The sequence below is a fragment of the Nuphar pumila genome, chromosome 13 (assembly GCF_984573655.1).
Source record: "Nuphar pumila chromosome 13, dmNupPumi1.hap1.1, whole genome shotgun sequence".
Lineage (NCBI taxonomy): Eukaryota > Viridiplantae > Streptophyta > Magnoliopsida > Nymphaeales > Nymphaeaceae > Nuphar > Nuphar pumila.
This window is the reverse complement of record NC_143261.1, coordinates 91,726,139-91,752,363: the sequence shown is the minus strand read 5'-3', so window position 1 is coordinate 91,752,363 and position 26,225 is coordinate 91,726,139. Positions and strand designations below refer to the sequence as shown.

General features: G+C 38.7%; 2 protein-coding genes across 2 annotated transcripts; both read right to left on the bottom strand.

Moving 5' to 3' along the window:
* Positions 1-5,128: 5,128 nt before the first annotated feature.
* On the bottom strand, positions 5,129-6,581 carry LOC149819163 (putative calcium-binding protein CML11). Its single transcript, XM_089984358.1, has one exon. The coding sequence runs from the start codon at positions 5,823-5,825 to the stop codon at positions 5,334-5,336; it is 492 nt and encodes a 163-aa protein (XP_089840484.1). The 5' UTR covers positions 5,826-6,581; the 3' UTR covers positions 5,129-5,333.
* A 2,775-nt stretch (positions 6,582-9,356) lies between these two features.
* LOC149819162 (uncharacterized) lies at positions 9,357-19,020 on the bottom strand. Its single transcript, XM_089984515.1, has 2 exons — positions 18,800-19,020; positions 9,357-10,170 (listed from the first exon to the last, which is right to left on the bottom strand). Exons 1-2 carry the CDS (start codon positions 18,928-18,930, stop codon positions 9,729-9,731), a joined length of 573 nt encoding a protein of 190 aa, XP_089840641.1. The 5' UTR covers positions 18,931-19,020; the 3' UTR covers positions 9,357-9,728.
* Between the last annotated feature and the right edge of the window lie 7,205 nt (positions 19,021-26,225).

Here is a 26,225-nt window from a genome sequence, read left to right as displayed (position 1 = left end):
ATTGGTGTAAAATTCCTATTGATAGGTACTTGGCTGCAACTGATTTTTACAGGAGCCAATTGTCGGTGCAATTGATCCAGATCAGTATAACAACAACTACGCCTTCATCCCAAAACAATTGGGGTCAGCGATACAACAACAACAAACAACAACAACAACTACGCCTTCATCCCAAAACAATTGGGGTCAGCGATATGAACCAAAAAAGAAATTCATTTTGGGTCTTCCACATGAATCCTTTTCCTCCAATCATTTCTATCCAACGCCATGTCCTCGGTGAGGTTCAAAGCATTCATATCATTTCCTATCATCTCCATCCAAGTCTTCCTAGGCCTACCCCGACCTCTTTTAACTAATATATTTTCCCATTTCTCCAACCTTCTAACTGGAGCATCATTAGGCCTTCGCCGAATATGTCCAAACCACCGTAAACGATTCTCTCGCATCTTATTTTCAATGGGTGCAACACCTACCTTCTTACGTATTTCTTCGTTCCGAATCTTATCTTTTATTGTATTTCCACACATCCATCTAAGCATCTGCATCTCAGCTACACTCATTTTTTGAATATGATGTCTCTTGGCAGCCCAACATTCCGTACCATATAGTAAAGCGGGTCTAATAGTCGTCCTATAAAACTTTCCCTTCAACCGCAATGGCATTCTACGATCGCACAGCACTCCAGTAGCACTTTTCCATTTCATCCACCCAACCTTTATCCTATGATTTACATCTCCATCAATTTCTCCATACTTTTGAATGATGGATCCCAAATATTTGAAATAATCATTCACCGGTATATCTTGCTCACCAAGCTTCACTACACTCCCATCACTACTTCGTTGCTTACTAAACCGACATTCCATATATTCAGTCTTACTCTTACTCAACTTAAAACCTCTAGCTTCCAATGTCTGTCTCCATAATTCTAACTTAGCATTAACCCCAGCTCTAGACTCATCAATCAAAACAATATCATCAGCAAACAACATACACCACGGTACATTTTCTTGAATTGATCTCGTAAGCTCATCCATCACTATCGCAAATAGGAAAGGGCTTAAAGCAGATCCTTGATGTAACCCAACCGTTATCGGAAAATTGGTTGTCACCCCTCCACAAGTGCGGACATTGGTTACTACTCCTTTCCTTCATACATATCTTTAATTATACTAATGTACTTGAGAGAAACACCTTTCTTCATCATTGTCCACCAGAGAACGTCCCTAGGTACTCTATCGTATGCTTTCTCTAAATCAATAAAAACCATATGCAAATCTTTGTTCCTCTCTCTATATCTTTCAATAAGTTGTCTAAGAAGATGTATAGCTTCCATAGTTGATCTTCCAGGCATAAAACCAAATTGATTCTCCGATATCATGACAACCTTCCTCAACCTAGACTCAATCACCCTCTCCCAAAGTTTCATAGTATGACTCATGAGTTTTATACCACGATAGTTTGTGCAATCTTGTATATCACCCTTATTCTTATATAAAGGCACAAAAGTACTCTTCCTCCACTCATTAGGCATCTTATTTGTTCGCCAAATCAAGTTAAAAAGATTTGTCAACCATTCTAAACCTTTCTCTCCCAAGCATTTCCAAGCCTCGATAGGTATACCATCTGGGCCAACTGCCCTTCTTGATTTCATTTTCTTCAAAGCCTCTGCAATTTCTTTCTTTTGAATCTTGCGCATGAAGTCACGATTTATCTCATGAAAAGGAATGGAGAAGTCTCCAAGATCTTGAGCATGACTATCATTAAATAGCTTATCAAAATAATCTTTCCATCTCTCCTTAATCTCCTCATCTTTGACTAAAACCCTTTGTGTTTCATCTTTGATACATCTAACCATACCCAAATCCTTCGATTTCCTATCTCTCATCTTTGCAAGCCTATAAATATCCTTCTCGCCTTCTTTGGTATCCAACTTGTCATAAACCTCCTTATATACCTTAGCCCTCGCGTTTCGAACAACTTTTTTAGCTTCCTTCTTTGCTATCATATACTTCTCCAAATTCTCATTATCACGACTCTTACTTAGATTTCTATAACACTCTCTTTTAACCTTAATAGCTAATTTGACATCCTCGTTCCACCATGATGTATCCTTACCTAGTGGTGCACCGCCTTTAGACTCACCCAATACCTCCTTAGCTACTTTTCTCATACCACCCGCTATCTTATTCCACATTGATTCTGAATCCTCCTCGAGACACCAATCAACTTCCTTAACTACCTGCTCTACAAACATTCCTTGTTTAGCTCCTTTCAGTGCCCACCACTTAATTCTAGGATCTATCTTATGTCTATCCCTTTTGCGGTATTGTCTAATTCTAAGATCTAAAATTAAGACTCTATGTTGTGTAGCTACACTTTCTCCTGGTATAACCTTACAATCGATGCAACAACCCCTATCTCTCTTTCTAAGTAGGAAAAAATCTATCTGACTCGTATTAACCCCACTTTTAAATGTTACTAGGTGAGACTCCCTCTTTCTAAACCAAGTGTTTGCTACGATCATATCATAGGACAAACAAAAATCTAAAATCCTTTCTCCACTTTCATTTCTTTCTCCTATACCATAGCCTCCATGGATATTCTCAAATCCATCCCTACTAATGCTTACATGTCCATTAAGGTCACCGCCGATGAAAAGCTTTTCTCCATAAGATGTCTCTTGTACTACTCCATCTAAATCTTCCCAAAATTGATGCTTAATGGAATCATCTAAACCTACTTGAGGTGCATAAACACTAATAATATTAATAATATCCGTACCTAATACTAATTTAATAAGTAAAATTCTATCACCCTTCCTACGGACCTCAACTACATTATCTATAAACTGACGACTCATAACAATCCCTACTCCATTCCTATTCCTATTTATTCCTGTATACCAAATCTTATATCCCCAAGGTTCTATCACTTTAGCTTTCTCACCTACCCATTTGGTCTCTTGAAGACATAAAATATCAATCTTTCTCCTACACATAACATCTACTAACTCTACCAACTTACCAGTTAAAGACCCTATGTTCCAAGTGGCTAACCTAATTGGGGTCAGCGATATGAACCAAAAAAGAAATTCATTTTGGGTCTTTCACATGAATCCTTTTCCTCCAATCATTTCTATCCAATGCCATGTCCTTGGTGAGGTTCAAAGCATTCAAATCCTTTCCTATCATCTCCATCCAAGTCTTCCTAGGCCTAACCCGACCTCTTTTAACTAATATATTTTCCCATTTCTCCAACCTTCTAACTGGAGCATCATTTGGCCTTCGCCGAATATGTCCAAACCACCGTAAACGATTCTCTCGCATCTTATTTTCAATGGGTGCAACACCTACCTTCTTACGTATCTCCTCCTTCCGAATCTTATCTTTTATTGTATTTCCACACATCCATCTAAGCATCCGCATTCAGATCAGTATAAATTGAAAAAAATCTAAATGATTTAGCTGATTTTCACCAAGATCGGGCCTGTCTGCTGAAATTCTTCATTATTTTAACAAAGCCATGATGCATTAAAGTAGTTTTAAGATTTTAAGACTCACCCATCGATCATAATGGTATTGTTCTTACCAATGTTACTGAAAGCGGAACGAGCTGAGCTTAAGTGTTCAAGCTTGGCTCATTCTTGTGGCAAGTTGAACCGAGTTCCAGCTCATAAGGAGGTCGAGCTGGCCTGTTTACAAAAAATATATTATTTCAGATATGGAGGTAATAGAATTATTAAAAAATACATCGTCTCATAGCTTAATGCAATAAGATTTTTACATTCAATCATTTGTTTTACAATATATTCTATGATGTAAGATATATCTCAAATATGTTCATTACTACTTAATGAGCTTATAAGAGCTGAGCTGAGCCGAGCCGAGCCGAGCCAACGCTTATTGTTCATGTTGAGCTTCCCAAGCTTATTTTGTGGGCTCTAACGAGTTCTTTATGAGAGCCAAGACAGGGCAGTCATGAACAGCAGATACTCACCTTCAACCTCACGGCAAAGTATGCGAGCCGTGGGTTTAGTATTCATCAAGACTCCAACTTCACGAGTCGTCACTACCGGATAGGTTTTTTTGATATTTAGGGAAACACCGGTTCAGCCCAAGTCTTGATTCATGGAATGGGTCCTAAGCATTTCCCAGCTTGCTATTGGTTACAAAGCAAATCAATCCCATGCTCATATCTAGGGCTGCAACTGCATACGACACCCTATAGACAAGGCATTTTGATGGTCATTTATACAGCACGGGCACAATCTTGGAGGATACTAATGCTACAGTGCTCCAGGAGCACCTACTCCCACATACTAGAAATCATAGTTGTAGGTTGCATCTTCTCAATCAGACCTTAGAGATGTTTGACATAAAAATAGGTTTTATTTAAGTCATGAAATTTTGGTGTATTGTGAGCTGTTGATTTTTCAAGATCTTAAAAAAATCTACATGTATGCCATAATCACATGATTCAAAACTTGTTTTCATGATTGTAGATCATATCTATAAGGTCTGATCAACGAAAAAAGCTCAAAAAATTTGAAAATTTGAAGTTTATATTGGGTGGGAGTAGGTGCTCGGGAGCACCCTATCATTACTAGAGTTTATAATATATCATAGTTGCATTAGTACGCAGTACACCTTATTAGCTCAATGTGTATCCAGCCTACCAGTATCAGGTACTTGTACGAATCTTGTTACAGAAACAAAAAAATAAAAGCATCAAATGATTAAGAATACCACCTTCTCTAATAGAAGCTCGTTACTATTAGATTGCAAAAGAGTATTTTAACTCGTATTTAATCAACGTTTCTATATACAAACGACTGTCATTACTACAAAGACACTATTTTCATTAAGTTTTTCAACTATTATCTTATAAGGGAATTATAACACAATCACAATTGATAAGTTATGCGTGTTAATTATCTTGATTTTCTGTGTTATGTGTGCAAGGTACTCGGACCGATCACCTAACCACGCCTAATCCTTTTTAGCACCATGGCACTGCGACGACATTGAAAACGCTACAGCCATACAGTAACCAACCACATGGGGAAATCAACGACGGCCAACCGCACGCATCTCTTCCATAGAACAATTGAAAACGTCTCTGGAGGGAGAGGGCAAAAGATGATTTGCTATACAACTTTTACCAACAAACCCAGAATTCACAGAGCAGTTATACAAATCAACAGAGGAAGAAAGAGGGAAAAACTGCAGAAAAGAAGAACCTGGTTTTCTTCATCATCGTCATCTTCTTCTTCGTCCTCTTCTAGGGTATACAGAAAGGAGTAGGCGGGAAGGAAGAAGAGCAGGACCCCATCACGTCCAGGAATTATCGAAAGAGGCGGAGGTGATGGCCCTGGCGAACTCCGGGAAGCTAATCCGGCCATCTCCGTCGGTGTCGGCCTCCTTGATCATGCCGGTGAGCTCCTCGACGGTGAGGGCGTGGCCGAGGCGGGCCATAGAGTGGGCGAGCTCGGCCGCCGTGATGAAGCCGTTGCCGTCGCGGTCGAAGAGCTGGAAGAGGGAGCGGAGCTGCTCCTCGGTGTAGGGGGACTTGGTCGGGAGGAGCTCGGGGGCGACGAGGGCGACGAACTCAGAGAACTCGACGAGGCCGTTGTTGTTGGTGTCCGCCTTCTGGATGAGGGCGTCGAGCTGCTCCGTGCTTGGCTTCAGCCCGAGCGACCGTAGCAGCGAGCCAAGCTCGAGCTGTGTTAGGCTCCCATCGTTGTTCCGGTCGAACGCCCGGAAGATCTCCCGGAGCTGCGCCAGCTGCTCGTCGTCCAGCTTCGCCGCCTCCTTCCCGTTCATCGATCCCGACCCCGAACCCCTGTTTCTCGTACGAGATCCACTCCCGACTTACAGGGTTAGGGTTTCCCTCTCGCCGGAATCCCCTCTATCTAGCTCCTTTTTCTGCACGCCTTGTGCCGGATTTCTAGGATTTCTCGCGCCTCCTTGTTTAGGCCTCTCCCTGTAGAATTTCCTGGAACAAGCGGGAAAATATCAGCTTTCTTGTGTTTTCTTTTTTCTCACTCCGATTGCGCTATGCTTTGCCTGTTTCTTTGACGATCAATACGCGAAATCCTATCCATGATCACGCCCCTCTCCTCTCGTATTTCCCGCCTATACTAGAGTAAAATCGTACATTTTCCCCGATCTCTCGAACCTTTTTGCATGATCAAACAATCCTCGCTTGTTTTAATGATCTATACACGGAATCCTTCTCCGGTCTTCGGAAAGTTCCTTCTTCGATCGGAAAAAACTGAGTTTTTCCTTCGATTATCTCCTTTCCCTCTCGAATTCCTTCCTGTCTCGAGACTCCGTTTTCCCTCGACCAGCCGATTTCAAGGATTCCTTTTTTTTCTCCCTCCCCTTTCCCCACCGTTTCCGGACACCGACAGATAAGCCTCCTGCAGTTCCTTCGTTCCACGACGACACGGAGATCCTTCTGATCCGGAGCTCTCTCTGGCTCTGGAAGCGAGGGCTTCGGGGACACGTTTTTGGGTGGTTGGTTTTGTGGGGGGGGTTTCGGCGATGGGTCTTCTTCTCGCTTCTCCATTTTCAACGCTCCCTCGTCCGCCGACCCCGTGAACATCTGAGACTTGGACGTGAGAACACGTCTCCCACCTCTCCCTTCCCTTCCCTTCGTCACAACGTGAAACCCTCAACCACCACCACCATTTCACACAACTCAGCCGACTAATTAAATCAACCAACTAACCAAGTCGGATCGGATTTCTCAACGGGTCCAATTTATCTAGAAATGAATCCGAACCGAACCAACCTCCCGGGTCTGGATTTGTTGCTGAAATGGGTTTTTTGGAATCATGAGCTGCCCAAGAAGGATGCGGCTTCAATTGGGCTGCATCCGATAGTATTTGTCCAAGGACGGTGTGGATATTCTACCATTGGGTTCAGGAAAAGTAAGCGGGATCCAATACTTTAGGAAAAATGTACCCAAAACACTCAAACATTGGAGAATAAGAGCAGCCTTATCATCATCATTGGTTGTAGATTTTGAACCTTTGATTGGATCTATATATATATATATGGCTGTAGATTTTGAACCTTTAGTTGGATGGCTCTCTCTCACTCTCTTAGGCTGGGTCGAGCTAGCCCGTGTTGACCTGAAATTGGCTAAGCCAGAAGCTCGGTTCATGCTGAGGCACGGTCCAAAATAAAGACTCAAGCCTGGCCCATAGCGGGCTGGCCCGCAGGTCTACTAGGCTGTTGTTGCCCACCTCTAATCACATTAGCACTAAAGCGCATGTCAAGAACAGGACCCCAGTCGACTCCCCATCTCAACCTGGGCTAACATGTTGGCTAGGTAAACCTTGCGAGACCCCTCAGGGTTGCAAAGGGGTCGGATTCAGAAAGAGGCTTTTACAAAATTTAGGTGTCCCGAATCCGAACCGATCCAACTCTCCCAATTTATTTTGGGATCAGAAAACCCAACTGTTTGCATCCCTCCCCACAAGGACAGAAACCCACCGAATCATGTCAAGCCTTCCCAAAGCCATGGCCAATGACTTAAGCACGACTGACTCGGTCAAGTAAACCAAGGCGTCGAGTCGATATTATCATCTTGGTTAACATGGTTGTGTGCGTGAGCCACACGATTGACTCAACTAAACCAGTACGATCCAATCCATTCGACTTAAAATACAGCAGTCTTGTCTTTTTCTATTTTTCAACTCGGCTGAGTTGTCTCTCTCAAAACAACCCGGTGCCCATCTTCATGTTTCGTACACAATGCAGAAAGAATGGATCTCTCCTTTCCTTTTGTCTTCTTCAACAACATCGATTGGTACAATATCTCAACGGAAATGACATGCAGGAATTCAATTACTGAAACAACAACATAATTTGCAAATCTTTTTAGGCCACGTTTGTGTGTCACGGAAAATGTCTGTTTTCCAAGGAAATGCATCTAGGGGCGTGCATACGGGCATGCCAAAATACACTCTGGAGGTGGGTTTTTTTGTGGAAATGGTTCCCGTGGGGGGGTCCAATTCTGTTTCCACGCCAAGTGTTTCCACCAAAGAGGGCGCACCCCCAAACACCCCCTCAAGGATCATTTACTGAAAGGAGGTTTGCACGGATACGCCAAATCTCTCTCTCTCTCTCTCTCTCTCTCTCTCTCTCTCTCTATATATATATATATATATATATATATATATATATATATATATATATATATATATATGTGAATTTAATACATTATTTATGGTAATTTCAAAGTGTGAACTTTATGAAAATTTGCAGCAAGTTATATATGTAGATCATCACATATTTGTGGATCTCTTGAGTATCAGTTACTGATAAGAGATTCACACAGTATTTCACGAATGTCATATTATATATATGTAAATTTAGTCGACATTTGTAAAATTATGGATGATTCGGTTACATGAGGTTCGCAAATTTGGTTATGTGAACTTCTTAAAGTTAGCAAAAAAAAAACATGTGGATCTACATTTCAGTGAGAGTTTACAATACCATGAGTGTGGATCTACATTTCAGTGAGAGTTTACAATACCATGAGTATACCGCACGAACCTCAAGAGGTTTACTTGTACAAATGGTTAAAAGCTCGTAAAAAAAATCAGACATTTGAGAATTTGAACATGAGGTGGATTTCAAAAAATGTGTAATTTTTTTGTGGTATAGTATAATCATTTTCCCATATCTGAATGGGTTACTGTATAACCTAAGTATGTCCATTATAGATAATTGCAATAATATCACCTTTATAAGGGTGTTTTGTTCAAATCAGCAAATGTATAACACTCCATTCTGTTTGACCAGACATTCTTGCATAGTTTCACTAGGGATTGAAATTTGCTATTACAACCACAACTTTGAGCTCAATCCCTTGTACTAAAAAACGTTGCTATCAAAATGGAATCAAAACGGCCTGAATTAGACAATTAAAATCAGCCCTTTTCCGAATCCATGGAGGGGCCTATTCAAGCCAGATTCAGCTGTATGGGGCCCAATACAGCCTGAATTGGACTATATATAATTTTCTCTAGCTTTCTGATTCTTTTGAATTTTTAAAATTTGTTCAAGTTAATCAATTCACAACAATTCACTTTGGAGTAATCTAGGCTTTTTTTTTCAGAAAATCGATTCAATTAAGTGACCGACTCTGACAACACTGCTACAACCCATTACACCACTACATATGAACCAAAGAACCACACTGACAATAGCATTTCTCAATCGAGTTAAAATTTCTATATAGAATTTAAAAGACCGAAACTAGATTTATCAGCATCTCCAGGTTTCCTACATTTACTACAAAATACTAGGAGGAAACTTGTGGTGAGTTAGAATTACAAGAGATTATTCTTTTTATTAACAAGATTTCATGGAGAATGGTTCAGTCACACTAAAGCAACTACCAACCTCTATTCTGGAATTTCCTTACCATGTCCACTCTCCATTGCTAAAAAACTAGCAAAAGCAAAGCAGGACTTACACCAAAGCAACAAATGGGCTGTAAAAGAAAATGTGCTTCCATTACCCATGTCACTATTGCATCCACTGTGAAATATCCCTCTGAAACACGACACCAGACCCAGGGGCGGCTCAAGAGAAGTTGAGGCCCTAGGCACACTTCATTGGAAGCCCATATTTCTCCATCTTTTTTGTTCATTGGAGGCGCTCAGCATATGAAATATAAGCATTATATTGTTTTCATTTGAGGCCCTAGGCAGTGGCCTCAAATCTCAAAGAGGCCAGCTGACCCTGACCAGACCTCCCACTCCACGCATGTGGTTCTGAGCGGACATGGATGTGCCGATGATAGTTGCTCGAGCTGCCAGCAGCCTTCTGCGGGCGCAGAATCATCCCTAGGGTTGGAGATGACTTTGGAAGCCTTATGCTCAAGGGAGATTCAAACATGCGCCCATCGAAATCTTGACCTGTGATCCTCCGGTGGGTGGCCATAGATTGCTGGGAATCTTTGATGAGCTTTGCTGCCCTAGGTTGGGAGTTCAGCAGAGTAGTTTCACCTCGAATTTGGGCAGATGGTTTCATGTGATCAAGCCATCGAAGAATACAGTTGCCGACACTCCGCCCAACCTCTATGTCCCTTTGCTGAATGTTCTGGTGTACACTCAGAGCCACATCAAAAACAGCCCGAGTCCGCCTGAAGAAATGCTAGATATAAATATTCTATATCAAAAGGCTAACAAGAAGTAGAAGATAGCTACTACCAGCTAGGAGGTGGTAAGCAGGCTATGAATGATGAGAACCAAGAACCAACCTTTTAGGAAAAGAAGCAACACCAGAAATGACAAGCAGAAAACTAAACAAAAGGAGAAAGAGGGAATGAGCACACCATTATAACGGAAGGGTTAGGACATAACAGGAAGATGCATGATGGTAGTTAAAAACTAGATTGATCAGTATGCATCTTTTTCACTCTTGCAGGCTGTAGGTGATCCTCTTTCTTATACATAAATTCTGAAAAAATCAAAGTACAGAATTAATCCAATTTAACTTTCATTTTAATGCATGTAAACACAATCTTGCAACTGGTTCTGACAGAAAACAGAAGGTCAACTCAAAAAATAGATTTAAAAAAAAACAGCATTTGTCATGAACTGACTGATTAAAGGTCTTCCACTTACGTTAAGGCAAGATAATACTTATCACTGATGAAATCCCCATCACGGTTTGCTTGAGAATCATTAAGAGTCTATCAGTTGCAAGAAATGCATGCCAGGTGAAGAACTCAAAATGCAGTTACCAACAACTAAATATTTGACAAACAGACCAGGCAAAGGATGAATGTCAAGGCATCACACAGGAATTGGCCAAAGAACACGAGGGAAATATGGTAGCAATGATGTAAATACACAGTTAAAATATCCAAATCAATCTCTAACAAATAAATGTAAGAGTTTAAAGGGAAATACTTTCTGGTGTGTCTCAAAACAGTTCAATAAGCTAGAAGTTTCAAAGAGTATGAAAATGTAGCCATAAAACTTCACTATTACAGCCAAGCCAACCAAATTCATGCATGCAAGCACAAGAACAAAAAGAACAACACAAAGAAAATCCTTTTTAAAGGAGAAAAAGGAGGAGGTGATTGGGGAACAAGATACAGCAGTTAGTAGAAGACCGACTATCAACAATCTCTTGTGAAATCTGAATAAGTATATGCAAACAAGAAGAAAAAATTAGCAATCAATGAGACAACAAAATATTATAATGGATAATATAAATAGCACCATGCAGCTGATCAGAAATGGGCAAAAAAAAACTGAATCCTCGATTGAGACAACATAGACAACACAAGGGCACCAATATGAACAAAAAATATTGTTTACATCTGTCAAGAGTCTGTTCATCATGTGTAGGGGTGGGCATCACGCCAGCCCAGCCCAGCCCAATAAGGGGCTGATACATCCAGGACTGAGCCCGGCCTGTCTCAGTTATGATGGGGCTCAGGCCGGGCCCTTTAGGCCCGACCGACTTAACAGGGCAGGGCCTTGGGCCTATGTATTTTTCATATGAGCCAGGCCCAATGTTCACCCCTGATCATGTGTGCAAAACTTTACATGAAGTTGTTTGAATCTTCTACTGGCTAAATACCATCAACCAATGAAATCAATAACAAACATCCCTTGGAAGAATAATCAATCTCCATCTAATCATCTTCAATGACTAAAAAGATGCATGTGGAGAGAATACAAGTTTCACTTGAGGATTCAGCTTGGCAGAGCATGGCATTTGTATTACCAAACCAAGCTCTTGAAGCTTGTAGTAAGTAGTAACCACATACAGCTTTTCTAAAGGTACCTAATAAGACTCTGCATGGTCGTGAACTAGGAGGGTTGATGTGGTTTGGGTAGTCATGGGCTAAGTGAGATTTGTCCTTTGTAAATTCATGTAATAGTTTGGAGACCATTGTCAATAGTTACTAAAGGCCAATAATGGATCATGGGTCAAACTTGGGGTGGGTTCTAGTGGTAACTAGGTCCACACTAGATGAAGTGATTAGGATATAAATATGAGTAGGGTTGTAATAGTTAGGGGACGGCTTGCTTAAAGAAAGAATGGAGATGCCCATCCTTGAAATGACTCTCTCTCTCTCTCTCTCTCTCTCTCTCTCTCTCTCTCTCTCTCTCTCTCTCTCTCTCTCTCTCTCTCTCTCTCTCCTTATGCACACCATCACCTAAGTCACCATTTCTAATAGCATTCAAAAAGAGTGCAATCAATTAGTATCAGAGCCGGGATCTGTTGAGTTATATATATATATATATATATATTCTATTTATAATGATGTAATAGGTAATACGTTTCAGGGTTATTTTTGTCATTTCACAAGTATTGTAATAGGAAGTGCCCATTAGGAGCACATTAGTACTTTTACTTTATTCTTTTCTTTTTGTCCTTTTCTGTTTTTATATGGACTATTTCATCAAATACCAAATAGAATTGTTGAGTTTTTTTTTATTAGTCAACATAGAGTTGACTAGACTGTCTCTTGTGTGGCTTTGTCCCCCTTCATTCTCTAATGCTTTTCTTAAGCATTCATGCTTAATAAAATGTATATTTTTTATATTCTTGTGTTCCTTTTAATTCTTTAATGCCTTGTATGCACTTAGTGCTTGTGTAGTGCCTTAGTGCTCTTGTATTGTCTCTTAGTTAGACTTGTGTATGTTGTTAAAAAGTGTATATACACATAAATATAACTATATATAATACAATATATTTTAATATATAATTATTTTTATTTATTTTTCTTTTTCTTTTTCTTTTCTCTTTATTTCTGTATTTTTAGGTTTGTCCAGTTCATATTGAACTAGACTCAAAACTAGTCAAGAATTGACTAGTTTTGATAGCCGTTGGAGCTAGTCCAACGAGGTAGTCCAACGGCTGCAATTAGAGCAGTTGGAGTTGCTCCAACGACTCCCTAGAGCCCTATAAAAGCTCCTCTTTCTCCCTCTCTCATTGTATATAAATAGGGGTGACTCCCCTCTCCGTGTAACAATGCTTCTTAAGCATTTTATGTGAACGAAATAAAGTTTATTATTATTATTTTTTTTAGTTCTTTCATTTATATCCTTTTATGGGTTATAATTAAAGTGTCTTTAATAGACACTTATTACAAGCATTTGCACTTTCGTTAAAGATCCTCATTTCCTTACATGGTATCAAAACTTGGAAGCCTCTAGATCTTGGAGAGTTGTCACCTCGTTTTCCATGTCATTCTAGCAAAAGTTGATTTGTCTCCTTATTCGTCAACTACTTTTGTGCCAACATAGTTGGTAATCCGATTTGCAATTGAGTGTGTCTAATCCGATTTGCAAGAATTTCGAAAGAAATTTGATGACCTCATAGCGCAACGATGACAATCATGGGAAATGATGATAGTTGGTAAGCGAGTAGCGATAAGCTCATTAGGTAGCCAATCTTAGTCACTCGTTATGGTCTGCAAAAGCAGAAAATAACTACGGAAATGTCGGATTAACGGTCATAAATGGGAAAGAGGGCCAAATTTCCGATCAAAATTGCGGTCGAAAAAAAGAGAAAATGCATTCGCAAAACCAAAAAAAAGGCCCAAGGTCCGAATCAAGAAAGAAAAAAGGAGTGGATTAGGTATTCCTATCAATAGATTAGCTATTCCAAATCAAGATTTGTGGAACTGGCTTGGCTTCCATACTATTGGAAGAGATAGTCCTTTCCATTCCTAGGTAAAGGAAGCGGTAGCGAAGGGTGTAAGCGTAATGAGTGGAAACTGATTGAAAATCGAGTGCAACTATTGTCATATTTTTTTTATATAGTATGAAAGTATGAGTCTTGTGGCATGTTCTTAATTGCAAGATATATAATATTTTGCATTGTTCTTGTGAGATATGCATGCTATATTATCTATGATTCTATATTAATTGATGTTTGATGATGTCTTATGCAGCTCATGGAGACATAAATGCTTCGTATGATTTTATTGCTGTATTTTGTGCAATTCATCATTGTTTCATATGATATGATTTTTTTATAATTTTTGTTAATTTTTTTCTGATTTTTCTTGTTTTTTGAAAAAAAAAATTAATAAAAATTTAAGATACGATAAGGTGTTACTTTTGGCCCGACCGATACGGGTAACGATACGATACTTACAACCTTGCGCTGAACCAAGGGCCATGAGTGAAGAAATTTCAACAAAACTGCTAGAAGCATTGCTGAATAACATGCAGAATTGTAGCAAGACTTTTGTCCCTGAATCTATAGACATAGAGCAACAGTATAAATGGCAAAAAACAAGCTCACTATTTTCACAGGTTTGCGCACTATCATGTGACCAAATCTTGCTCATCAGTTTTTCCATCAGAAAATGAACCAAGCAGCAATGAAGCAAATCCAGTGGGGGCTGCAGGAGACCTAACAACAGAGAGAATGCCACTCAGAGGGCCCTCCATTCAGATTACACAGCTGTTGAAGGAGATGGCGAAGCACAGCTCAGCTGGGGTTCACCTTCATTATCTCCAAGGTACCCTCATAGAAGAAGGTTTTATCACTCTTCATGGAGACGTAGTGGCTAACTGCAAATGTGCTAAGCACAAACTGGGAGGGGAAGTTGTGGGGGGATGAAAGGTTAAGTCAAGGTTCCATGTTCAAATATTATTTCTCTTAGAGCAAGTTATCATGAGAATAGGCCAGACATCTTGGAAATTGAGCTCTCAAAGGTACCTCATCTCATTAGTGAGATGAATACCCAACCTAGAAGAGACATTTTATGGCAATCTATCAGTGAATTTAGAGGACTATTAGTTACAAGCAGAAGTCACTTTATTGAATTTGCTGAAGGAACTCTTGAGAAACATTATGGGATGTCACCATGTGATTCTCTACTATGTCAAGTTTCAGGCCTATTTTCCCACTTCTGCATATCCTTATTTGGAGGCAAGCAATTAGGAGCATGAAGAGCATGGAGCTATGTTACCTGGACACAGGAAAAGGCCCCATGTACCCGTGTCGACATGACCCGACATGGGTACTGATACCGGGTGCGGTATGGGTTCGTGTTGGGCCTGGGTCAGGTCCTATTGGGATCTCTCTCTCTCTCTCTCTCTCTCTCTCTCTCTCTCTCTCTCTCTCTCTCTCTCTCTCTCGCGCGCGCGCGCGCGCCCTGTGCACCATAACCAGCGGGAGAAGAAGGAGAAGAACAAGGGGGGAGAAAGAGGAAGAAAAAGGTTAGGAGCAAGAGAAGAGAGAAAGAAAAGAGAGAGAGGTACCTACCTCCTTGCTTCTTTGTCTTCTTCTTCTCTTGCTTGTTCTCCTTCGTATACAGAGGGAGAGAGGCAGTGGGTATGGGGTCCCCACCTCCTCCTCGCTCTTCTTCGCATAGAGAGAGAGCAGCAGCGGCTCCTCCTCCTCGTTTTATTTAAAAATGTTATCTACCCCCCACCCACACACACACACACATATAGTTGTGTCCCTGTACCCACATTTTTTGGAATTGTCGTGTTGTACATTCCTCCGTACCCCTACCCAGGTGACATAGGCACGGAGTCATCCTTCCCATGGACCGCATCGGACGAACTCGGTTATGTGCATATTTCACACCTTGAGGGCAAGGTGCATTTTCAAGGGTGGAGGAATGATACTACTCTGCATGGTTGTGAACTAGGAGGGTTGATATGGTTTGGGTAGTCATGGGCTAGGTGAGGTTTTGTCCTTTGTAAATTCATGTAATAGTCTGGAGACTATTGTCAATAGTTACCAAGTGCCAATAATGGATCATGGGTCAAACTTGGGGTGGGTTCTAGTGGTAACTAGGTTCACACTAGAGGACGGCTTGCTTAAGGAAAGAATGGAGGTGCCCATCCTCGAAATGGGATTTGACTCTCTCTCTCTCTCTCTCTCTCTCTCTCTATATATATATATATATATATATATATATATATATATATATATATATATATATATATATATATATATATATATATATGACAATTAACAAACAGTTCAAACTTAGCTTAATGATTCACATCATAGTCATCTAGTTATACATTTTGGGCATGGGCATGACAAAAACCTTTTGCACCCAATAGATTGGGCCTCTATAGTTTAAATTGACCTACTCCAGCACATCAAGTCCTTGATACCTGTTGAAACCATGACTTTAGTAGCTACCAGTCAAATGCTCATTGCTCAAGCTACCTAAGAAAACACATGGTCATAAAAAAGGACCACAAATAAAAATATCAGCCTAACTTTAGAAACCCAGTAACCATTGCGGGTGCGGGGGTGCGGCAAATATATATATATATATATATATATATATATATATATATATATATATATATATATATATATATATATATATATATATAAAGTCCAAAAGTTGGACATAAATGACCCTGGGTGCGGCACCCAGGGTCAGGTTGACCGCACTGGGTGCCACACCCACGTCGACGCGGGTGCAGCACCCAGTTGGCCGAGTCCCTGTGACATAGATTGACATCTAATAGCAGTCCTCATAAGGGCTGCTAAAGTGTCCAACGTGTTTAGGTAAGACCCTCTTAGCATGAGCCAAACGTTGTCTCAGGGTAGAAACCTCAATACGCTGCATAAACAGCAGCAAAACACTAAGGAAGAAAACTCCAAAGAATTATAATAGGAAACTGTTAATGGGGACTTCTTAGATATCTAAGGCTATGTTTTGGCATCACATAAATGCAACCAGGTATATTAAGTCTAGTTATTTCACTATAAAAGACATAAGTTCATGAACTCAATCAAGTCCCAAACAAAGCCCAAATGTACCTAAGGGAAAAGAGGTAGACAGTTACAAGAGCAACTTCAGGCCTTTTGACATAAGATCCTAGAAAGCAAAGGACCTCACAGAGTTCAAAAAGATTAGTAGTCGCTTCTATTGAATGCTCTATAAAATAATGGACTCTCAAAGTGTCATGTGCTGCTTTTATCAAACTTTCCTTATTCTCTTTTATGGAAGTAGAAAATAAAAGCAAGAAATCCTTGATTTCCTTTGTGTAGAAACTAGAAAATCTCCATGACTAGGAAGATGAATGTCTCACTTGAAGGAAATGCATAATTATTCAGATAAAGGAAGCCCCAAATTAGTGAAGCAACGAGTTAGTGAGGCATTTCACCCATGTAACCTAACTCAACAAGCAACTTGAGACTAAACAAATCAATACCGAGACAACAATGCACTGTCAAGTCAAATCAAATAGGTGATCCAACAAAAACAAAGCTCAATGGACTCAAAAGCATAAAAATAATAGTCACTAAAATTAGTAAGAGTTGATTGTGGACAAAATAGCTATGATTCAAACTCTATCAGTGTTACCAAGTGCAACATCTATCAGTGATTTGTATTGATGTGCATCATATTTCCTTCAAAAAGAATTGAAGGAAGATCTGCACATTTTAACAACTCAGTTAAACAATCAGATATGACATCTTCAGATCCAAAAAGACCATTTGGCAATGGATCCTCGCTAAATAAGCTCAAATTTTACTTGGAAATCAAGTTATGTGGACATTCAAGAAGGATTTCAGCAAAACATAGCAATATGCCATCTTTTCCAAGTAGACTTCTAGACCATTTTTTCCATCCTCTGTACCACAAATGATGAATGCTCTTGAAGCAAGCAAGGTGTAAGCATCATTGTCATAAAAAATGCTTTATTCAAAATATCTTGCTGTCATATGAACTTTGTACGCAAATGTTGAGAACGATATGTCTGAATCTCATTCAAAGGATGTCATGTGCATTTCACCATAGCTGGCAACAAAGATAAGGCTTTGAGATAATCTTTCATCCAGTAACAGTTAAGAACCTTTTGAATTGAGCAGAAGATATGCAGAGATTATTGGATCAGCTGGAGGACAAAAGGAGATGTCTAAGCGATAACTGTATTTCAAATCTCTTTTCTTGTATCACATAAGGAAAAGATGCTGTAACTTTACAGAATTTATGTAAAGCAGTCAGCTGCTTTGTGCTCTCATGTCGAAGAGTAAGAACATTTCTCTCATAACTTCCCCTGTTTGGTTTATTTCCTTATGGAATCAGAGAGATCCCAATGTTCACCATCTCAAAAGTATCTGCAGCATCCTCCTTCGATGTTAGTAACTTCATGCCTATACGATTAACCCAATCAAGCTAACTTCAAAACAATCAAGTGGGTCTTTCCTCTGGCACAGCATAGGTTAACGGTCAAAGACAAGGTAGAATCTTGGAGAAACCCTTCTGCATTGGAGACTGCATAGCGAGGGAGAGTGAGTCACCTCTGAAACCCCTCCAATTGCTATGGAAGAAACACTTACTTGGAGTGATAGAAAGTCAATACGTGCTCGGATTTATAAACTACAGCACATCTAGACACCATTTTTCTTTGGAGCACTATATCGAATTGCAGAGGAGCAAATGGAAATCAACAAGTTCGTTTGTTCACAAAGATCACGCAAGAGAGAGAGAGATCATTATCTAAATCAGATGGTACTAATAAACAAGATCATCAAACCACGAGTGAACAATGAACCCAACTCATGATTTCGTGTTAGTCCCAAAAATCCCACAAAAGAAAAACCAAAAAGGATGAGAAGTTCACGTAAATAATATGCCTCAAGAAATTGAATATCCCAGACCAATACTTTCGAAAGGAAAAAGGAAAAGAAGAAGAAAAACAAGAAGAATGTAATTATTAACAAAAAACTGAAACTAACAGAAGAACAAAAAAGCCAAAAACGGATCAATGAAGAAACCCAACAAGAGAGAGAGAGGGAAAGAATGGAACCTGTGAAGGAAATCGTGAAGCTGAGGGTGGTTATCTCCAAGGAGACGGCGTTGGATCGTAAGAGCGAGTCGATAGGTCCTCTTCAACCCCAAGAAGTAGGCCGTCCCCGCCGTGATCTCCCACAGCACCATCCTCCCCTCTTCCGTTTCCTTTCCCTCTTTTTCTTCTTGGTCTTCTCTCTCTCTCTCTCTCTCTCTCTTGCTAAATATGGAGCTCCTGGTTTGGGGCTCTGGCACATGGGTAAATCGTGGTAGAGGGCTTTAGTTTGTTTTAAAGACTATTCCGAGGACTTTAAAAATTTTGATAAGGTTGCAGTGGGTGCTGGCGTCAAGCGAAGAGTTCCTCATCAAAAAAGTTTATAGATGGTTGCTCTCCTTGGAGGCTGATTGGTTGCCCGAGGATGTACTTTAAGCGAAGGATCATTCTTCTCCTTCTCGAGTCCTGACATGGTTAATTTTGTATGATAGGATCCAGACCCACACTAATTTAAAGAAATTGGCCATTCAACTCCCGAATTGGGTACGTGCTTTGTCAAGCTGCAGAAAAATTTACATTTCACTTGTTTTGGTCTTGCCCAATATTTGTGGAACTCTTTAGCAGGACCTAGAGGCATCCAGAAGTGTTTATTATTGAAGAGTCTTTTGTGCTATATCTAATCTTGGGCCCGGTTTGTATTAGGCGCAGCACAAAGTGGAGGTTCATCTGGTGAACGTGGTTGCTTACTTCTTGGTGGTTTGTTTGGATGGCACGAAACGATTTTCATTTTCGTCAAATTTCGGTTAACATTCAAAACCTGGTGCATAAAATCTTGGTAGATGTTTATGCGATCTTGCGTATGCATCTTAGTGATCTTCCGCTCCCTCTTGATGATGCTACCTCTTTTTTGCCGCAATCTGGGCAAGCGGCTCCGGTGTGAGCCCGTTTTATCTGTCTGATGTTCTTTTTCTTTTCTGCTTTCTTTATTTGTTTTGACTTTGCTCTTGTTCAGTTTATGGGTTCAACATTTTGTTGATTTTTATGAGTGGTAATGTTGAATTTCTTTCATGTCTTTGTGTGTGTGTTGTTGTGTTAGCGAGGGTTGGAAGGCGACGGGGTTCGATCCACGGGCACCGCGCGAACCATTCGGCCTTTCATCGCTGCTGGTTTTGAAATGCAGAAACAAAGCTACTTCACCAAACCCCTCACAATTATCCTGATAAACAGGATAAGCAGGGAAATTGCATAATTTTTTTCCATAATAGAATACCCCACATTGTCTTGTTTGTCTGGATAAATGGGTACATCCGAACGCCACTTGGCCTGGACATTAGACCAATGGATTTGTAGCCGAGCCGGATATGTTTCTGCTTTTAGGGAGGTTGGACACCTGGCTGACCAATGCCAGTTAGGGTTCTAGGGGCCTGACCCAGTAACCCTTGTCGGGTTCAGTTCTGCCTCGTCTTATCGTGCTGGTTTCAGGGTGGGTCAGGTCGGGTTGGGTTCTTCTAAACCTGAGTAGCAAACTTGCCGGGTGGATTGGCCTTATAGAAAAGCATTTAAGTGTGCGCCTAGGTGCTTGAACATTAGGTATTTAACATGTACTTGATCGTGTTGTTTGTCCATCTCACTCTTGATTGATGATCTGAGTTAAAAACAAGTTTTTACTCTAAACAAGTAATAACAGCGACAAAAGTCATCGCTAAAGATCAATAGCGGCGACAAGAATCGCCACTAAAGATTAATAGTGGAGAATTTTGTCATTGTTATTGCTCATTCGGGCAGTTAATTTTTTTTTTTTAATGCTGGTCGTAATGGACGGTCAGCATGTTCAAGACTGTGTATGTACCTAACGTTCAAGCACCTATCACTTTTCCGTTCTATAAATTTTTAAACCATTTTATTAAATGTTTGGGAGAGAGAGAGAGTGTGTGTTTTTCTATGAAACCTACTACAGGTAGAATGGGTTTCACCAGTAGAAACCTTCCACCTGGCGCAAGTTGACAGGTGGTCAGCAAATACCAGACCCCCAAGGGGTCCTATAGCATTTTTCATATTTTAATATGAGGTATTAAAAAAAGGGATAATGCTTGCTCCAATACCAAACCCCTTATTGAAAAACCTTTTTTTTCTCTTTTTTTTTTGTTTGCACATCTGACTTCCTCTAAATGTGATTTACATGTCTGGTTTACTAGAAATCAGCCGTTGGATTATGGTTTTTCAAGGTATATACTAAACTATCTAGGGACTGAAAAATTAATGACCTACAATTACCGACTTTTTCAACCTTTAAAAAAACACATTTTTACGTTGAAAAAATACAATCCAAGGTTACTACATTCCTATTATTTTGACCATCTTGGACACATCTATGTGAGTGCTCATGGAAAGCATGCACATTTTCATATGAAAATGAGTCTTTTTTCATTATTTGATGCAAAATATATGTGCAGCAGAGCATGGGAAGCAGGTTTCACGTGAAATCTTGCCACTATTCAGGGAAAAGCCACTTAAGAGTATTCATTGAATCGAATGTCTCAGACCCTAAAAGAAGTTATTGATTTAGTAATCGATATTGCAATCAAATCGATCACGTCTGTCACTTGCAACCACTATTTCAAAGAAGGCTTATGTCCTGACTTCTTCCTCTTACCCCCATTGGCTTTGAAGACTTCTTGGTTACATTGTTGTTATAATAGGTTCACTAGGTGAATCGGTTTATTAAAAAAAATGAAAAACTTTGAATCAATTCGAATCAGCCATTTTTTACCCTCAGATGAAATGTGTCATTAAAAATTTAAAAATTGTTAAAAAAAAATTGCAAATCCTTTTTAAAACATTAAAAATGAATTTAAACCCGCCCCTATTGAATCATCCTTGGGCCGATTCGATCTGAATGAGTCGATTCAGACCGTTTTTTTTTCTTCTTTTTTTTATTGGCAAGTTGGGGTTAGGCAGACCTGACCAAGTTACAAAGAAATCACTTAGTGTGAATTAGGTCTGGGAACCATTCAGGTGGTTTGTCTTTCTTAATATGACCCTTCTAAAAGATATCCAGCCTCGTGAGACAATAGAGAACATGATTGTGTTCGACACGTAGATAACTAAAGTGAAGATCACTGAACATGCTGAAGATGTCCCTAGAGCAAAAGTGAAGATCACTGTAAAGAGTTGTGCCAAGTCATCAACAGGTCCCAAGTGGATGATTCTAAGGGTACGTTTGGCCTCTCAACTGGAATCAGAATGCTTTCAAATCCCCATGCTTTTTTATTCAGAATGATTCAAAAATCACTTGAATATGAGATTTCAAGCTTTTTTAGAATCATTATCTCAGACCGATGATTTACAGAGCTATTCATATATTTAATCACAGATTATATGTTGTTTAAGGTTAAGGCCTATATAAAGTGTTCACAAGCCGTTTGGCCATATGATATCTTATATGGTATGATTATATTATGTGTAAAGACATCATATGTTTTCATTTATTAATTTTCTATTTTATGATGAACTAAATTAAAAATATACTTTAAGGTGATTACAATTAAGTTATGATCTCCAAAATCATATATAGTGGTGGTTCTCTTTTGCCTCCTCATAAAGAAAGAAAATTGTCCCTCTTCCAGCAAGTTTAGAGAAAAAGAAAAGGTCACGTATAGAAGTTATGGAGGATCAAATCCATGAAAGATCTATTGAAGCACCAATGAATTCAGGTACGCTTCCGCTTCAAGTTTAGTTACTGATCTTTTCAATGATTTAACACGAACAAGTTAACGATCAAATAAAGTATTTTCTAGGATTTTAAATCCAACATTCAATGCTTAAAAATTCATATTTTTTATAAAAAATTCATGATCCAAATGTCATTCCTTAGCAAATGCCAAACACATCAAATTTGTAAAAAACAACCCGAAAACCCCTATTCACTGGTGGTAAGTTTGTAATAAGCTAAAAAAGTGATGTCTAAAAAGAGAGAGTAATGGATAGGTGCAAAATGATACGTGCTAAATGAATTTTTTAGGGTGTTTTTGTTTTATTTTTAAATTATAACCATACATGTGTGATCTATGTATTTGATTTTATAGGGATCAGTTCTTGAAGTGTTCAATTCCGGCACATGGGTGGATTTTTATAAGGTTCAAAAAATCAATCGTCCAAAATCTTTATAAAATTTTGAGGCTCCAATTATTATTTTCTTCATCGAAAAGACATGATCCAAGTGTGAATTTCTCATAAATTGACCATGCCCAACACATTTATGGGTTTAGAACTGCGAAAAAAACATCAAAAAGGCTAAAAAATCCATTTATCATGTATCACTTTCATACCTCTCTCTCTCTCTATATATATATATATATAAAGTAATGGGTAGGTGCTAAATGAGCCTTTTTACTCTTTCTTTATTTTTTTCACAGTTCCTACCCCCATAAATGTGTTGGGCATGGTAGATTTAGGAGGAATCTACACCTGGATCATGTGTTTTTGATGAAAAAAATGATATTTGAAGCCTTGAAAATTTACAAAAATTTTGCACTTTTGATTTTTCAAACCTTATAAAAACCCACCTATGTTGGAATCGAACGCTTAAAGAGCTAATCCCTATAAAATAAAGGACATATATCACTTATGTATGGTCAGAATTTAAAAATAAAACAAAAAACCTAAAAGAATCATTTAGCACGTATCATTTAGCCTATTTCATATATATATATATATATATATATATATATATATATATATATATATATATATAGAGAGAGAGAGAGAGAGAGAGAGAGAGAGAGAGAGAGAGACTTGGGACTCTAAAATGGCTCTACCGGTAAATGGATAAATTCCATTGGTGGTGGCCACAGCATTTCTCGATGTTTAATAAGATAAGCTGTCAATAGCATTAATGAAGATTAGATGCCACAAAGGATCTCAATAAAGTATCGAGATGCTAAATTTTTCTTTGGATTGCTACTTAGGGCTACGCTATTAAAAAAAAATCTTTATTAAGGATCTACTACTGGTTTTAGTTGTGATCCGGGTGTGCAGCACTTTATGCGAGTAAAGACATGAAATTTTCGTTTCCCAAGGGAAAAATAAGACAACCTTTCCTTTTTTCTGTCAAAAGTCTGCATATCATACAGGGTCCGCTAACTAAGCATTAAATCCATGCTTTATGTTGTTTTCAATTGTCACTCTTGCATTCAATTCTAAACGAATTTTAAAAATAAAGCCAACACGAAAGCCCATAATCCAAATACTTCAATTACTTAATTAGCCTTTTGTTTTTCAACCTCCTTCAAAAGTTCTAAATTCAAAAGTAATTTCAAAGTCATCGATTTTAAAACAAGTCAAGTTTGGATGAGCTACCATAAAAAAAAAATAATAAAAGAAAAAAGCTGATCAGCTTTAAGTTGTTAATACTAGTTTATTCTTGCATTTCAAACTTAATCGCAATATTTGAATTGATCCACGAAAAAGTGTTCAATTTTCATTGGACGCTTTGTGTGTTTGATGATACACTTATCTCATACATATGTATCTATGTATACAGCGAAGATGTTACTCGAACGTGTGCACACTGCTGATTGCATGCGCGAACAGCAGCACACACACACATGTTAATAATAAAAATAACCTTTAGGTGGTTGCAACTGTCACTAAATATCATTTTCCACTCACATGTTTAGTGGACTGCCACTAGTTCACTTAAATCAACATCAAGATGTTACCCCGTGCATATATATATATATATATATATATAGAGAGAGAGAGAGAGAGAGAGAGAGAGAGAGGATGGTCCTACTCCTTTTTCTTTTTGTTAGGTTTTGTTGGGAATTCTCAAAAATTGTAGTTTCAGTAACTGTTTTCTTGATATGCATTATTAGGTGCGTTTATCATTGTTTATTGTATACTCAACAGGGAGTATGTATTTAATTATGATTTTATTTGCTCAGACGTGCATTTTAAAGGTAAAAAAAAAATCAATAGTTGACATTATACATTTTTTGATAAAAATATTTACATTTTTACAGCCAATCGAATTGAAAGAAAACTTGTTTCTTAGTCAATAACAATGATAAACACACCTAATAGTCCAAATTAAGTAAAACATACTTGACATTAAGATTTTTAAAGGGTTCTAAGAGAAAAAGAGGTAGGACCACCCCCTTCTCTCTCTCTCTCTCTCTCTCTCTATATATATATATATATATATAGAGAGAGAGAGAGAGAGAGAGAGAGAGAGAGGAATGGGTCGGTGCTTAATGAGATATGCTTAATGGGTTTTCAGGTTTTTTTTCCTTTATTTTTAAATTCTAACCATACAGATGTGATCTATGTACTTGATTTTATAGGGATCAGCTCTGGAAGTGTTCGATTCCGACACATGGGTTGGTTTTTATAAGGTTCAAAAAATCAACGGTCCAAAATCCTTGTAAAATTTTGAGGCTCCAAATATCATTTTTTCATCTAAAACACATGATCCAGGTGTGGATTCCTTGTAAATTGACCATGCCAACACATTTATGGGGTCGGAACTGCGAAAATTATTGAATGAGCAGAAAAACCTATTAAGCACATATCATTGAGCATATTTCATTAAGCACCTCTCTCTCTCTCTCTCTCTATATATATATATATATATATATATATATATATATATATATATATATATCAAGCAGATGTGCAGGTCGCCATTAGTGATGCAGATATGTGCCAGAAAATAATGTATTAGTGATGCAAGGAATGTGTCGGAAAAAATGTATTTACTAGTGACCCTACGTATTTTTGTTCCGAAACAATTTGTGAAGATGCTTTTACTGACACTATTATTGGTGCACATTTTACTTGTAAAGGTTTCCTTTCTTGTAGTGACCACTAATGCATTTTCTGAGTAGATCTAACTATACGCCCACAAGGGCTCCACTCATCTAATAGGGATACTCATCTAATAGGGATGACTTGTGAGCATTACCAGGTGGACAGGATGCCACAAGTTCGAAACCCACAGGTGGCATCCCTTACTACAAGGACAAAGCAAGATGTACTCCTCAGTAGGCAGGGAAACCTCAAGAATTTTACCAACCATAAGCCAGTCAATGTTCGGTAGGTGATGAGGGTTTTCCCTTAGATTATCCAGAAGAAAAACTATGTTATCCTGAAATATGCTTTCAATCAATAAATTTAGGTATTGAAAATTGCTTTAAAGAAGGACAAAAATAGGTAGTCTATATTGTACATATATAAAAAAAAAAGCTCACAGAGGGACACATTCATAAATATACAAATGCAAGAGCAAAACATCATCCTTATCTCATAGTTGAGGCACATATGAAACTTACACAAAACCAGCAAAGAATACTAATCTCACGTCTGGAAGTGAGAAATCCTATGAAAATTTTACACGATTTTTTTTTTGTGTGTGTGAGTGAAAATTGAAATGAGAGAGAGAGAGAGAGCA